Here is a 13504-nt window from a genome sequence, read left to right as displayed (position 1 = left end):
GGGATGCAGAATTTGAAGGCTTTTCCTCTGTTAGCACAAGATTTTTCCTCAACCAGCAGTGAATGCCCATTATCTCTGGTATCAACATGTATTATCATGTTTTTACCACTTTCATTTATTTTTTAAAGCTTTATTTATTTATTTTAAAAGATTTTATTTATTTACTCATAAGACACAGAGAGAGAGGCAGAGACACAGGCAGAGGGAGAAGCAGGCTCCATGCAGGAAGCCTGATGTGGAACTCAATCCAGGACTCTGGGATCATGCACTGAGCCAAAGGCAGACGCTTAATCACTGAGCCACCCAGGGGTCTCTAAAGTTTTATCTATTTAAGCAATCGCTACACCCCATGTGAGGCTTGAACTCAAAACCCTGAGGTCAGGAGTTGCAGGCTTCACTGACTGAGCCAGCCAGGCACCCGTGTTGCATTTACATGTTGGCTGGTCCACTGACTCTTTCAGTTACTTTTTTTTTTTTTTTTTTATGTCACAGGTGTTTACGGCTGGGAGACAAGGAGATAACAAAGCTATACACTTTGCCCTCTGCACCTAATCTGGATAACAAGTGGCTATTCATCCACACACTTTGAAAGAAGTGACACAACTGGTCACTGATCATGATGCACAGATGTTATTAGGTAGTGATCTGTGGACTGAAGAGCTAGCAACAAGTAGTTAGAACTTTATGCAATCACTCACGGGTAAATGATATTTCAGCTGTGTTGCTGGGACACTGGTGTTATTTAACTAAACCATGTACCTAAATTCATGTACATGGAAACACTCCAAAGCAAGGACTGCCTGAATGCAAGCATGTGTCACCTAAGAACCAAGACATTCTCCTATCATTATCACACTTAAGGAAATTATCAATAATTTCCTTGTATAATATCCTATTCATATTTAAAATGTCTTATTTATTCAAAGGATCTAGAACACTCCTCCATCATTAATTTTTTTCATGATATTGACTTTTCACAGAAGCTATTATTCAGAATATTACCCCAAGTATGATCTACGGACTAGTGATCACTGGGAAATTGTCAGGAATGCAGACAGGTCAGCCCCATTCCAGAACTATCCTCCATTTCAGTGTGCCTGGGTGGCTCAGTTGGTTAAGTAACTACCTTTGGCTCAGGTCATGATCCCAGCGTCCTGGGATAGAGCTCTACATTGGGCCCCTTGCTCAGCAGGGAGTCTGCTCCCCCACCCCCCGCCCCATATACATGCTTGCTCTCACTAACCAACTAACTAACTAACTAAACCCAAACAAACCTGATTACGCCTGGAAATAATTGAGGCCTTTCAATATAAATTCAGTATTTCTTTGCAACAGTGGATTGTTTAGTTTTTTTTAAAGCTTTTATTTATTCATGAGGGACAGAGAGAGAGAGAGAGAGAGAGGCAGAGACACAGGCAGAGGGAGGAGCAGGCTCCATGCAGGGAGCCTGATGTGGGACTGGATCCTGGGGCTTTGGAATCATGTCCCGAGTCAAAGGCAGACGCTCAACCATTGAGCCACCCAGGCGCCCCAGATTGTTTAATTATTAACACTTCTACTACTGCATGTCAAATAGGCTTAGACTACTATCTAAGTATCTTCGTTCTTACTCAGTATTTTTAAATCTGTACTTCATGTTTTGCATTATTTTTGTTTGTATGATTTTCCTGGTCATTAATTTGAGTCTCACTAGTGACATCTCCTTCAACTCAACTTCTGAATTTTAAAAGCTGGTAAATCACATTTCATTTCTGTGTTTGATATAACTGAATTTCCTTAAGAGATCTTGTCATTTTTTTTGTCTCTCTACTCCAGCAGTTCTCTTTTTAGAGAATTTTTAAAAATTTAAGTGATCTCTATACTAAGTGTGGGGTCAAGCTTACAACCCTGAGATCAAGAGTCATAGGCTCCACTGACTGAGCCATCCAGGCACCGTATCATCCTCCAGCAGTTTTTCATTAAGACCTACCTACTCCTTGTTCTCTCCAGAGTTGGTGGGTCTCAAATGGGACTGTACACCAGAATCACTTGGGAAGTTTTAAATGTGCTGGGCCTTGGAACCCATCTCCAGAGATTACTATTAAATTGGCCTGGAGTGAGGCCTGAATGTCAAAAGAGTTTTAAGAGCTCTCCAGGTTTGCTTGTGGGAGTTCTGGCCCATCCTCCAGGGTCCTTAAAGCAGAAGCAATCCTGTCACCAAAAACAGGATATGGAAAACTCTCCTGGACAAAATTTGGTTTCTTCAACAAATGCACTGTGACAAATAGCAAGAATGGAGAGTGATGTGCGGACTCAGTATAAAAAGTACTTAAGAGACCAACTAATTGCAACACATGGACCTTATTTGAATCTTGATCTGAACAAAGTAAACATAAAATAAACATTTATGAGACAACTAGGAAAACTGGAACATTGACTTTAAAAAAACGTGATAAAATACACATAACAAAAACTTACCATCTTAACCTTTTCATAGTATAAGGTATGTTCATACTGTGTAAATATTAAGACATTAGTGTGATAATAGTTTTTATATTTATGTTTTTAAAAGAAAAGTTTTTATCTTTTAGAAATATATACACTAGGGGGATCCCTGGGTGGCTCAGCGGTTTAGTGCCTGCCTTCAGCCTGGGGCCTGATCCTGGAGTCTCCGGATCGAGTCCTGCATCGGGCTCCCTGCATGGAGCTGCTTCTCTCTCTGCCTGTCTCTGCTTCTGTGTGTGTGTGTCTCATAAATAAATAAATAAAATTTAAAAAACATATATATATATATACACTAAAATACTTAGGGATAAAAGGATGTGAAGGGTTTTTTTTTCCCCTCCCAAAACAGATCAAGCGAGATTGGCTTGTTTTTGGCAATGAAGTAATTATTGTAGCTGGCTAACAGAATAGTAGAATTCATTACACTATTTTTTCTTTTTTTTAGATTTTATTTATTTATTCGTGAGAGACAGAGAGAGAGAGACAGAGACAGAGACTGAGAGAAACAGAGAGAGGCAGAGACACAGGCAGAGGGAGAAGCAGGCTCCCTGCGCGGAGCCCGACATGGGACTCGATCCCGGGACTCCAGGATCAGACCCTAGGCCGAAGGCGGTGCTAAACCCCTGAGCCACCCGGGCTGCCCTCATTACACTATTCTCTACACACTTCTGTGGGCTTGACATTTTTCTTAATGAAAAGTTTTTAAAAATTAAGTTTTCTGGTGGGTTTTTTTTTTTCAAAGTAATTTATCGTCGATTGATTTTTTTTACTTGACCTTTCCTAACTTGGCAATCTTTTTCTGCTCTGCTTCTATTACTCACGCCATCAGTTCTCCTTAGTTTTTTCCGAGACTTCACACATATCTGAAATTTCATTCTGCCTATTTCTGTTGTTTCCTTTTATTTTTTTCCTTTTGTCAAATTGTCAGAACCATGAGGCACTTTAAATTGACACCCAAGGATCTCATTTTTCTGAGCTACCTGCAACCACAGGGGGCCCCTGGGCTGATACTATCTGCTTTTCACATACCTTTATTGGCTGGCTGATGACAATGTTTTGAAGCACTGATAGTATCACTGACATCACCCAGCTGGTGGCTTGGTCTTTGGTCAGTTCCAGGCTGTAAAGTGCAGTAAAAAAGGCTGCAACCAGGCTAGTGACACCCAGACAGAGCCAGCAGATATAAGTCACTCCTCTGGGCAGGCTGTAAGCGATGGGCTCCTTCCCTTCTTCTGGGCTCAGGAGGGGGAAACTGGTGACCTCCCTGCAGAAGAGAGGTTAAAGGAACCATCTGAACACCAACAGTGGGGAGAGAGAGGTTCGGGATGACAGCAGGTGTTCAGGGAAGCCAGGTGCCGGGTCTTACCTGGAGGGCCCCTGCTCGAGGTGAAGAACACGTGTTTCCAAGAGCTTCTGGAGTTTTTGCAGTTGGTTGGTGGCATCCAGGACGTCACAAGGCTGGTCGACCTGAGTGGGACCCACGGCACTTAAGTGAGAATGGAGCCGCTGCACAACTCCCAGCAGGTAACAGCAGAGATGGTGGTGGCTATCAGGAACCACTGCAAATACAGGCCAGGGCTCACACTTCTGCAAGTGGGGGGTCAACAGATAGTGCTCAAGGGCAGAGAGCAGCAACTCATTCACTGACAATGAGGATAAATCTACCAATCAGTGGAGACTGGACACAATTATTGTCTTCTCTGAGCATGCTGGTGAATTAGTGCATTAGTAACAATTTCTAAAACTCTACACTTTGATCTAGAATCAAATAAGAATTTAAACCTAACTGGGCTTCTTCACTAGAACTACAGTAAGTACCCAAGACGTGAAGACTATATTCAAGATTCCATAAATCACATAATCTCACTATTCCACAGAAAGAATGACAAGGCTCAAGAGCCCCCAACAAATCAGATGGAGTGTAAAGGGATCTAAAACGGAGGGCACTTTTGTGGGTTCTTTCTTCATCCTTTACTTTGTATCACCAGACATATTGTCCTTAAAGCGATCAGCTCTATCCTGGAAGCTTAAGCAAAGTGAAATAAGCAGAAGGCCGTATCACGCCTGCTGGTTACACCAAGAGGTAGGAAGGAGTAAGAGGCAAGCAAGTGGGAGGCAGAGAACAGATCAGTTACTAAAACCTGAGGTTTACCATTTGCCCGATGGGGTCCTGCCTGCTGGTGAGAGCCGTGACGCTCTAAGTGAGAATAGATGAGGCTGGATAAAAGCTGAACCAGCTTGTTAATGCTATAAGAAGTCCATAAGGATTGTTCACACTCTGAGAGTAGGTATGTATTTCTCCTGAGCAGGAATCCCACAGTTTCCTTTAATTCCTAAATGTAGAACCAAGACAAGAAAAATCAGTGTGACATTCACCCAGGACTGGTAGCTGTTATAGGTGGTAAGGCTTTACTTGGAGAGCCAAACGCTTAGTGGAAAGAACCTCCATTTTTCATTTTCTTTCTCCTTTTTCAGAAAGCAGTCACCTAATAGTAGCTTCAAAACTAGTTTTATGAGGGAATACCAAATGAAAGAAGAGACAGTTTGATCAAACATCAACAATGAAAACTCTAGAGTAGTACAACCTGCGTTCACACCCAGTCCTCAGAATACATTAAGAGGACAGGTGAGGGGCATGATGCATCATGGCCCAGGGGACAGGAGTTAGAGAAAAGGTATCAAGGTTAATAGGACTGGAGAGCTTTCCAGGAGATCCTCTCCACTAGCCTTTCTCACAACACGGGAAGCAGGGCCCGCCATCTACCTATCAAATTAGACACGAAGCTTACCTCAGCCACCTCTGTGAGAGACAGAGGCTCAAAAGTAGCATCCGAGAGGCAGGAGGCTTGGCTGGGAGGAAAGAGAGGCCGGGGTTCCTGTGGCTGGATCAGTGGGAAGAGGCGCCCAATTACAAGATTGACAGGGAAGAGAAGGACAGCAGTTTGGACGCTGATGATCACCTGGGACCAGGTCACAGCAAATGGACCCACTGGAATAAGAGCATTGTGTCAACCTTCATCCTCAAGAACTGAAATCATCTCAGTCATTCTTTTTCTGGGTTTAGGTATTTATTTGGTAATTTAACCATGATTATCTAAGGAGAGGACATCATCGTGGCAGTAAAGATCCCGATGTGTTCCCAAGCCTGCTTCACTCATTAATGAATGGGAACAGTGAGGAAATCTGTAAAGTATTCAAATGTTAGGGCAGCAAAGGAAAAGCAAAGGCCCAGCAGGGCTGCTTCGGACCCTGAAAAGGAGGATGCAGTACAGTAACAGGATCATACACCACAAACACCACACGTCAGGCTAACCCCTACCTTGCTCGTCTCTCTTGGCAGTGGTGCTGCTTGTCCTCCAGAACATAACATTGATGACCATGTTGCACAGAAGCAAGGTCATGTAACAGGTGAGCCTCTGGACTCTTGTGAACTGGTTCCAGGGATGTCGAGTTAAAACCGAGAGCCACAGATAATCCTGGGTGAGCTTTTCTACAATGATGGAGGAGAACAGGTGTCTACAAAGATAAATGAGAACAGGACAGATGTGAGTTTTCATCCTGATAGTGTTCTAGAAGAAGATGTGATTTGCCCGGCATCAGGCTTATCTCAACCACCCAGCTGCTCTCCTATACCCCTTGAAGGTGCTTTCAAATGACACGGCAGCATGATTCTCTGGTGATTTTAGGACTAAAGGTTTTTGAGGATAAGGTTAATTTATATGGTATGAGAGTTTAAAATTAAAGTTTTTTTTTTTTTAGCTTTCCAAGAGTTTTGATAAATCTTTTGCTTTTCAAAAGTTTGCATTAGGTTTCCACTCAAGATAGTTCAGTAAATTCATACTTTGAGGACCTGCTCTACTCCAAATGTGGAGGAACTAGAAATAAGATACAAAAAGAAAGAATAAAAAATATTGGCTGGGCTTAAAAACAGGATAACTCTCTCTGAGGAGAAATGGAATGAGAAAAAGTGATGATGAGCAGGGAAGTCACAGGATTTCTGTGCCGGGTCTGGAAGAAGACAGTACACAGGCGGGGCTTTGCCTCTCATAGGGTCCTGGAACTCAAAGTGTCTGGGGAGGGGGAAGGGAGAGTGAAACCAACCTCAGGGGAGCCCAGGTTCAGGCTAGAGCTCATGAAGGGATACTGCGTAACAAAAGACTCCAATTTACAGGTATGGAGGTGGGTGAAAAAAGAACAGCAGGAATTGAGCCAATAAAACACACTGGACTGGTTCATGATAAGATCTGCAATAGCCCTACTTTTTGTTCATTCCAGTGAGGGGCAGGAGCTCCAAACTACTGTAATATAATCTGGTCTACCTAATTTTAGACTAGTGATGTGAAGGACTGCATGGAACAGTAGCAAGACTACTAGTCAGAGGAGAGGGAGAGGGAGAGAAATTTAACAATAAAACTGCCCCAAATAAACATATAATCTCTAATTCCTAAATACACGAAGAAATTGAATGTGGAGAATGGCAGCCAACACAGTAGTAACTCAGACCTGAAGAGATTAATTTTGTGGAACAGTCTGACAAAGATTTTAAAATAAGTATTTCAGGTTGCTTAAAAGAGACAAGTCAAGGAACATTCACTTAAGAAGAATAAATAACAAAAACACAGGACTTAATTTGAAATCTTAAACCTGAAAATATGGTCATTAAAATGAAAAACGTAGGAGGTATGGACATGGCGGACGAGAAAATTAGTGAACTAAAAGGCTGTACTGCAGAACTGACCCAGGATAACTGCAGAGAGACAAAAATACGATAAATATGCAGGTCCATTTTAAAAACACAGAAGATAGTTTGAGAGATTCCAATACAGGGAATGCTGGAGGGGCGATATTTTCACAAGCAAAGTCAGACTTTTTCAGACTGGAAGGCATGATGCTGCACATTCAAAGTACATTCTATGTTATGTGTATTTTATCACAATAAAACTTTTTTTTGAAGTACCGTGTGAATACCAAACAAGATAAAAAAGAAAATCCACAACCAAAAGAGTTATAATAAAATTTGGGACACTGACGAGAAAGAGAACATTAAAAAGAGAAAAGGCAGCATACTTTAAAACTAAAAGCCAGATTGAGAGGAGACAGGCAATAGCAGAGGCGGTTTGGGAATGCAGATCCCCACCAACACTTCACATCTAGGATTAATAAAGACTGTGCTCCCATCTTCTCTGGTATCTCTGAATAAACAGCCCTGGAAGGACAAAGATAGTGATTCTATTTAGTGCAACTTTATTTACAGTTCCAGGTTGTAAAGATGGAGACATCCCACTCCCCAGAGACATTCCAGGGTTATAAAAGAAGAAATGCCTCCTTTCCACCCCTTGAGAGATGGGCTTACATTGCAGGGTAATAAAGATAATGTCTAAGTTCACAAGGAGCACTCGTAGGTTTTCCAGAAGCACTTAGATCAGATCAGTCTTTTCAGCCTAGCGTTCCTCTTCTGTCATGTATCTGTCTCCACTGCATATGCAGGTAACACCTGGCTCTCATCATGTCACCCCGTCAGAATCAAGCTTCTGGGAAGTGACAAAATATGACTCTCACTGCTACTATTGCTCTTAGTAGTAAATCCATTTGGATCTGTGAAAATGAAAGAGTAAATATCTTTGAATTTTCTCTCTTCCATTCCAGCAATGATAAAACTTGTTTTAAAAAGCCAGAATTTATGGGGATCCCTGGGTGGCTCAGCAGTTTAGCACCTGCCTTCAGCCCAGGGCATGATCCTGGGGTCCTGGGATCAGGTCCCACATCGGCCTCCCTGCATGGAGCCTGCTTCTCCCTCTGCCTATGTCTCTGCCTCTTTCTCTCTCTCTCTCTCTCTCTCTGTCTCTCATGAATAAAGAAATAACATCTTTAAAAATAAAATAAAAAGCCAGAATTTGGGATGCCTGAGTGGCTCTGTGGTTGAGCATCTGCCTTTGGCTCAGGGCATGATCGCAGAGTCCCAGGATCAAGTCTCATATCGGGCTCCCCACAGGGAGCCTGCTTCTTCCTCTGCCTGTGTCTTTGCCTCTTTCTCTGTTTTTCATGAATAAATAAAATCTTTAAAAATATAAAAATAAATAGCCAGAATTGGGGGTGCCTGAGCGGCTCAGTCAGGTGAGCATCTGACTCTGATTTCAGCTCAGGCCATGATCTCAGGGTCATGAGACTGAGCCCTGCACTGGGCTTTGTGCTCAGCTCAGAGTCTGCCCGAGATTCTCTTCTTTCCACTCTGCCCCTCCCCCCATTCCTGTGCACACTCTCTCTAAAATAAATAAAATCTTTAAAGAAAAAGCCAGAATTGAAATTTTCAGAGTTCACATAAATAACCCAAGTATTATAGCAACCTGAGAGTGGTTATTTAAGAAAAATGTCTGAATATCAGTAAAAACAGTTAACTCTGTGGCATTGTGACTTGCCCTAGTTCCATCTCCTTTTCTCTAGCTATATGGTAACCTGACAGTCTTTAATCACAGTGAAAAGCAGCTGCCAGTAAGAGGAGGGCAGAATGGGATTGGAGATACTTCAAAGCCTCCTTCTCAGAGAATTGTGATTATTTGACTTGTCTGGTAGTCCCCTGGAAAACCCAACGTGCAAGGCTGCCCTTATTTGACTTGACTGGGTGCTCACCTGCTGTAAAATGCTTTTCCTTTGGGGCACTATCAAAAAATATTTAGAGGCAATTGTTTAACTTCACAGTTGTCTGCCCTGGCGGGTGAGCAACAGGCTAACCAAAAAGCTTAAAAGAAAAAAACTGGGAAACAAGAAGTCTATGGGAGGCTTGAAAAGCTCTGACATATTTCTGGGAATCTGGAAAGCCAAATACATGCCCAGAGCTGTGTGCATGCTCAAAAAACCCTTGAGAATGCCTTAAGTTCTCACCCCTGGATGACCTTGAAGCTCTCAGGAAGCAGGAAGTGAAGGCTAAGGCAGAGCTGTCAGTTGCCTCACTGAGTGTTGAAGGCATGCCACAACATGCACACAAAACCCCTCAGCAAAGAATGGGAGATTTGCTGATTCCAGGCATTTATAAGATCTCTGTCCAAACATTAGCTGACCACAAAACAAGCTGGGCAGAAACTTCAGTTGCATGCCATGATAAAGAATACATAATTCATTCAGAAAAGTCACTAGACAACAATTATGCACTCTAAGAACAAGAAATCCTGGGGGAGGGAAAGGAAATCGGATTTCCAGGATTGCCACACTCTATTGTTTAAAAGGTCTAATTTTTAACAAAAGATCACAAGACACCGAAAGAAAGAACGAACATGTGCATGTGCGTACACACAAAGCAATAAATACACTGTCCCTGAGGAAGCCAAGACACTGGATATATTAAAACAAACTTTAAATCACCTATTTTAAGTGTATTCAAAGAACTAAAGGAAACCATATCTAAAGGACTAAAGTATATGAGAATAGTATCTTGCCAAATAGAAAACATCAATAGACATATAGAAATTATTATTATTTTATTCATTTATTCATGAGGGACACACAGAGAGAGGCAGGGACATAGGCAGAGGGAGAAGCAGGCTCCCCGTGGGGAGCCCAATGTGGGATTTGATCCCAGGACCCTAGAAATTATTTTTTTAAAAAGATTTTTATTTATTTATTCATGAGAGACACACAGAGAGAGAGAGAGAGAGAGAGAGAGAGGCAGAGACACAGGCAGAGGGAGAAGCAGGCTCCATACAAGGAGCCCGACATGGGATTCGATCCCGGGACTCCAGGATCACGCCCTGGGCCAAAGGCAGGAGCTAAACCGCTGAGCCACCCAGGGATCCCCTAGAAATTATTTTTTAAAAGAACCAAATAAGGGACCTGAGTGGGTCAGTGGTTGAGCCTCTGCCTTTGGCAAAGGTCGTGATCCCAGGGTCCTGGGCTTGAGCCCCGCATCGGGCTCCCCGCAGGAAGTCTGTTTCTCCTCTGCCTGTCTCTACCTCTCTCCCTGTGTCTCTCCTGAATAAATAAAATCTTAAAAAAAAAAAAAAAAAAAAAAAAAAGAACCAAACAGAAAGTCTGCAGTTGAAAAACACATTAAGTGAAATGCCAAGTTCACTAGAAAGGCTCCAGAGTAGATCTAAGCAGTCAGATGAAAGAATCAACATACCTGAAGATAGCTCAACTGAAATTATCCAGTCTGAGAAGCAGAAAGAAGAATGAAGAAAAACTAACAGAGCTGTAGAGACCTGCAGAACACCACCATTTTCTCACCAATACCTAAAGGAAAAGAGTTCTTTCTTTGAGACTGGCATGAAGACCCGGTCACGCTGGCACTCTCCAAGGTCAACGGCCAGCCAACAGTTGCACAGGAAGCACCATTTCCTTTTACTGGCCATGTCACTGACCATTACCTGGTTTACGTACCTATGGTAAAATGAAGATAAGTACATTAGGGAGGTGGGCACAAGCAAGTTGCTGTAACAAGAAGTAACTTTGCACTGCCAGCAAGTGGATCCTTTTAATGGTGAGGCAAGAACTAAAGAAAGAAACAAGAGCTGATCCAATTTCTCCCTTCCAGACCTCTAATCGATGTATCAAAGCCAGAACGCGGTATCTATAACTTAGGAACAGTTCAGGGTGTGTATGTATCCCTGGACTTTCCTTGTTCACTCGTACCACTGCCCTGCCACCTCTTCACGAGCCCATCTGCCTCCATCTTGTCACCAGGGCCTGGGGGGTAGGGGGGTGTACCTGAGGGCTGGGGAGTGGTCTGCAACATTTATGTTAATGACTTCTCATCCTGTTGGGGTCTGTAGCTTCATCTTGACTTCATAGAACCAGAGGCCCGGAGGTTCCACCCTCCTTCCAACCACAATGGTTTACCATGTGTCTAATTTCTCCACCAATTCACTTTCTCTACTTGAATTGAATTCACCAATTCAATTTCTCCACTAATTTCTCCACCAACTTCAACTGCCAACGAACTTGGACATCTGGGACATCTGACTGTTCAAGCTGCTTGATGTCATCTTGCAATTAGTCCAATAACCACCTCCTTTTTTTTTTTTTTTTTTAATTTATGATAGTCACAGAGAGAGAGAGAGAGAGAGGCAGAGACACAGGCAGAGGGAGAAGCAGGCTCCATGCACCGGGAGCCCAATGTGGGATTCGATCCCGGGTCTCCAGGATCGCGCCCCGGGCCAAAGGCAGGCGCCAAACCGCTGCGCCACCCAGGGATCCCAACCACCTCTTTTATAGTCATGAAGCTATTTCCCCAAGAGCCTATGTTTCATGTTATAAAGCAACTTAAATCTCTCCGGTCAAAATCTTTGCTTAATTTTAGTTGAAAGTATTTCCTGTGTGATGACTACATATTCCTTTAAAGCTAAAATATTTCTGGGCACTCTCCTATTGAGGCAGTTCATAAAATCACAGGTGACTAAGGTACATTCGATTTCAGCTTAGCTCATGTATCTTACACTGTTAAAGTTTTTCATTTATGAGTAAAGTATAAAAAAGGAGAAAAAGGGGCACCTGAGTGGCTCAGTGGTTGAATGTCTGTCTTTGGCTCATGACCCCAGGATTCTGGGATTGAGTCCTGCATCAGGTTCCCCCCAGGGAGCCTGTTTCTCCCTCTGACTGTGTCTCCGCCTCTCTCTATATGTCTCTCATGAATACATAAATAAAATCTTAAAAAAAAAAAGGGGGGGCAGCCCCAGTGGTGCAGCGGTTTAGCGCCGCCTGCAGCCTGGGGTGTGATCCTGGAGACCCGGGATCGAGTCCCACGTAGGGCTTCCTGCATGGACCCTGCTTCTCCCTCTGCCTGTGTCTCTGCCTCTCTCTCGCTCTCTCTGAATAAATGAATAATTTAAAAAAAGGGGGGGGGGAACCCCACTTTCTCATTGGTGAGAAACGAGCTTTTTATGCTCCTAGTATTACTTTTTTTTTTAAGTTTTATTTATTTTTAAAGTCTTTTTTTTTTTTTTTTTTTTTTTAATTTATGATAGGCACACAGTGAGAGAGAGAGAGGCAGAGACACAGGCAGAGGGAGAAGCAGGCTCCATGCACCGGGAGCCCGATGTGGGATTCGATCCCGGGTCTCCAGGATCGCGCCCTGGGCCAAAGGCAGGCGCCAAACCGCTGCGCCACCCAGGGATCCCCAAGTTTTATTTATTTATTCATGAGAGACACAGAGAGAGGCGGAGACACAGGCAAAGGGAGAAGCAGGCTCCATGCAGGGAGCCCATTGCGGAACTCGATCCCAGATCCCAGGATCATGACCGGAGCCAAAGGCAGGTGCTCAACCACTGAGCCGCCCAGGCGTCCTTGTAACTTACTTTCTTATTTCATGTGTGAGAAAAAGAATCCAACATGAGTGTACGAATTCATTGTTCACAATTCTGAAAATTAAAAATATACTGAATTTTTAAAAATGCATAATCCTAGTACTCAGTTATTGGTTATATTTATTATATATAGTTCTAGACCTTTCTCTCTATGCATACTTAAAAAATCAACTTTATTGAGATATAATTTACATACGATAAAAGGCCTCCATTTAAAATATATAGTTCAGAGGTGCCTGTGTGGTTCTGTCAGTTAGGCATCTGACTCTTAATCTTAGCTCAGATCTTGATCCCAGGGTTAAGAGTTCAAGCCCCGTGCTGGGCTCCATGCCAGGCATGGAGCCTACTTAAAAAAAGAAAAAAGAAAGAAAGAAAAGGACACCTGGGTGGCTCAGTCAGTTAAGCATCTGCTTTCACCTCAGGTCATGATCCCCAGGTCCTAGGATCAAGCCCTGCATTGGGCTCCCTGCTCAGCGAGGAGCCTGCTTTTCTCTCCCCCTGCTTGCATTCTTACTCGCTCACTCTTTCAAATTAATAAATAAATAAAATATTTAAAAAGAAAGAAAAGAAAAAATCATCTATCACTTTACCATTGACACAAAATCATATTGTTAATTTTCCCTATTTCTTTTCAGGGTTTCTCCTTCATAAATGTTTTGAAACTTAAATCTAATAGGCATTTATTACCATTTGGCCCACAGCGTTATTGCTGTGTGTTGTGATGGCAC

General features: G+C 42.9%; 1 protein-coding gene across 8 annotated transcripts in view; it reads right to left on the bottom strand.

Moving 5' to 3' along the window:
- The window catches only part of PKD1L3 (polycystin 1 like 3, transient receptor potential channel interacting), a 70500-nt gene that overhangs the window by 26393 nt on the left and 30603 nt on the right, over positions 1-13504 (bottom strand). For all 8 annotated transcript variants that reach the window (XM_072817503.1, XM_072817527.1, XM_072817512.1 and 5 more), the window contains 6 exons: positions 10708-10854; positions 5804-6000; positions 5274-5473; positions 4637-4817; positions 3851-4043; positions 3514-3748 (listed from right to left, as the gene is read on the bottom strand). In XM_072817503.1, coding sequence (XP_072673604.1) covers positions 3514-3748; positions 3851-4043; positions 4637-4817; positions 5274-5473; positions 5804-6000; positions 10708-10854 — 1153 coding nt within the window. The remainder of the gene's footprint in view (positions 1-3513; positions 3749-3850; positions 4044-4636; positions 4818-5273; positions 5474-5803; positions 6001-10707; positions 10855-13504) is intronic.

Source organism: Canis lupus, chromosome 3 (genome assembly GCF_048164855.1).
Source record: "Canis lupus baileyi chromosome 3, mCanLup2.hap1, whole genome shotgun sequence".
Lineage (NCBI taxonomy): Eukaryota > Metazoa > Chordata > Mammalia > Carnivora > Canidae > Canis > Canis lupus.
Note: the sequence above shows the minus strand (reverse complement) of the source record. Positions and strands in the feature narration are given on the sequence as shown.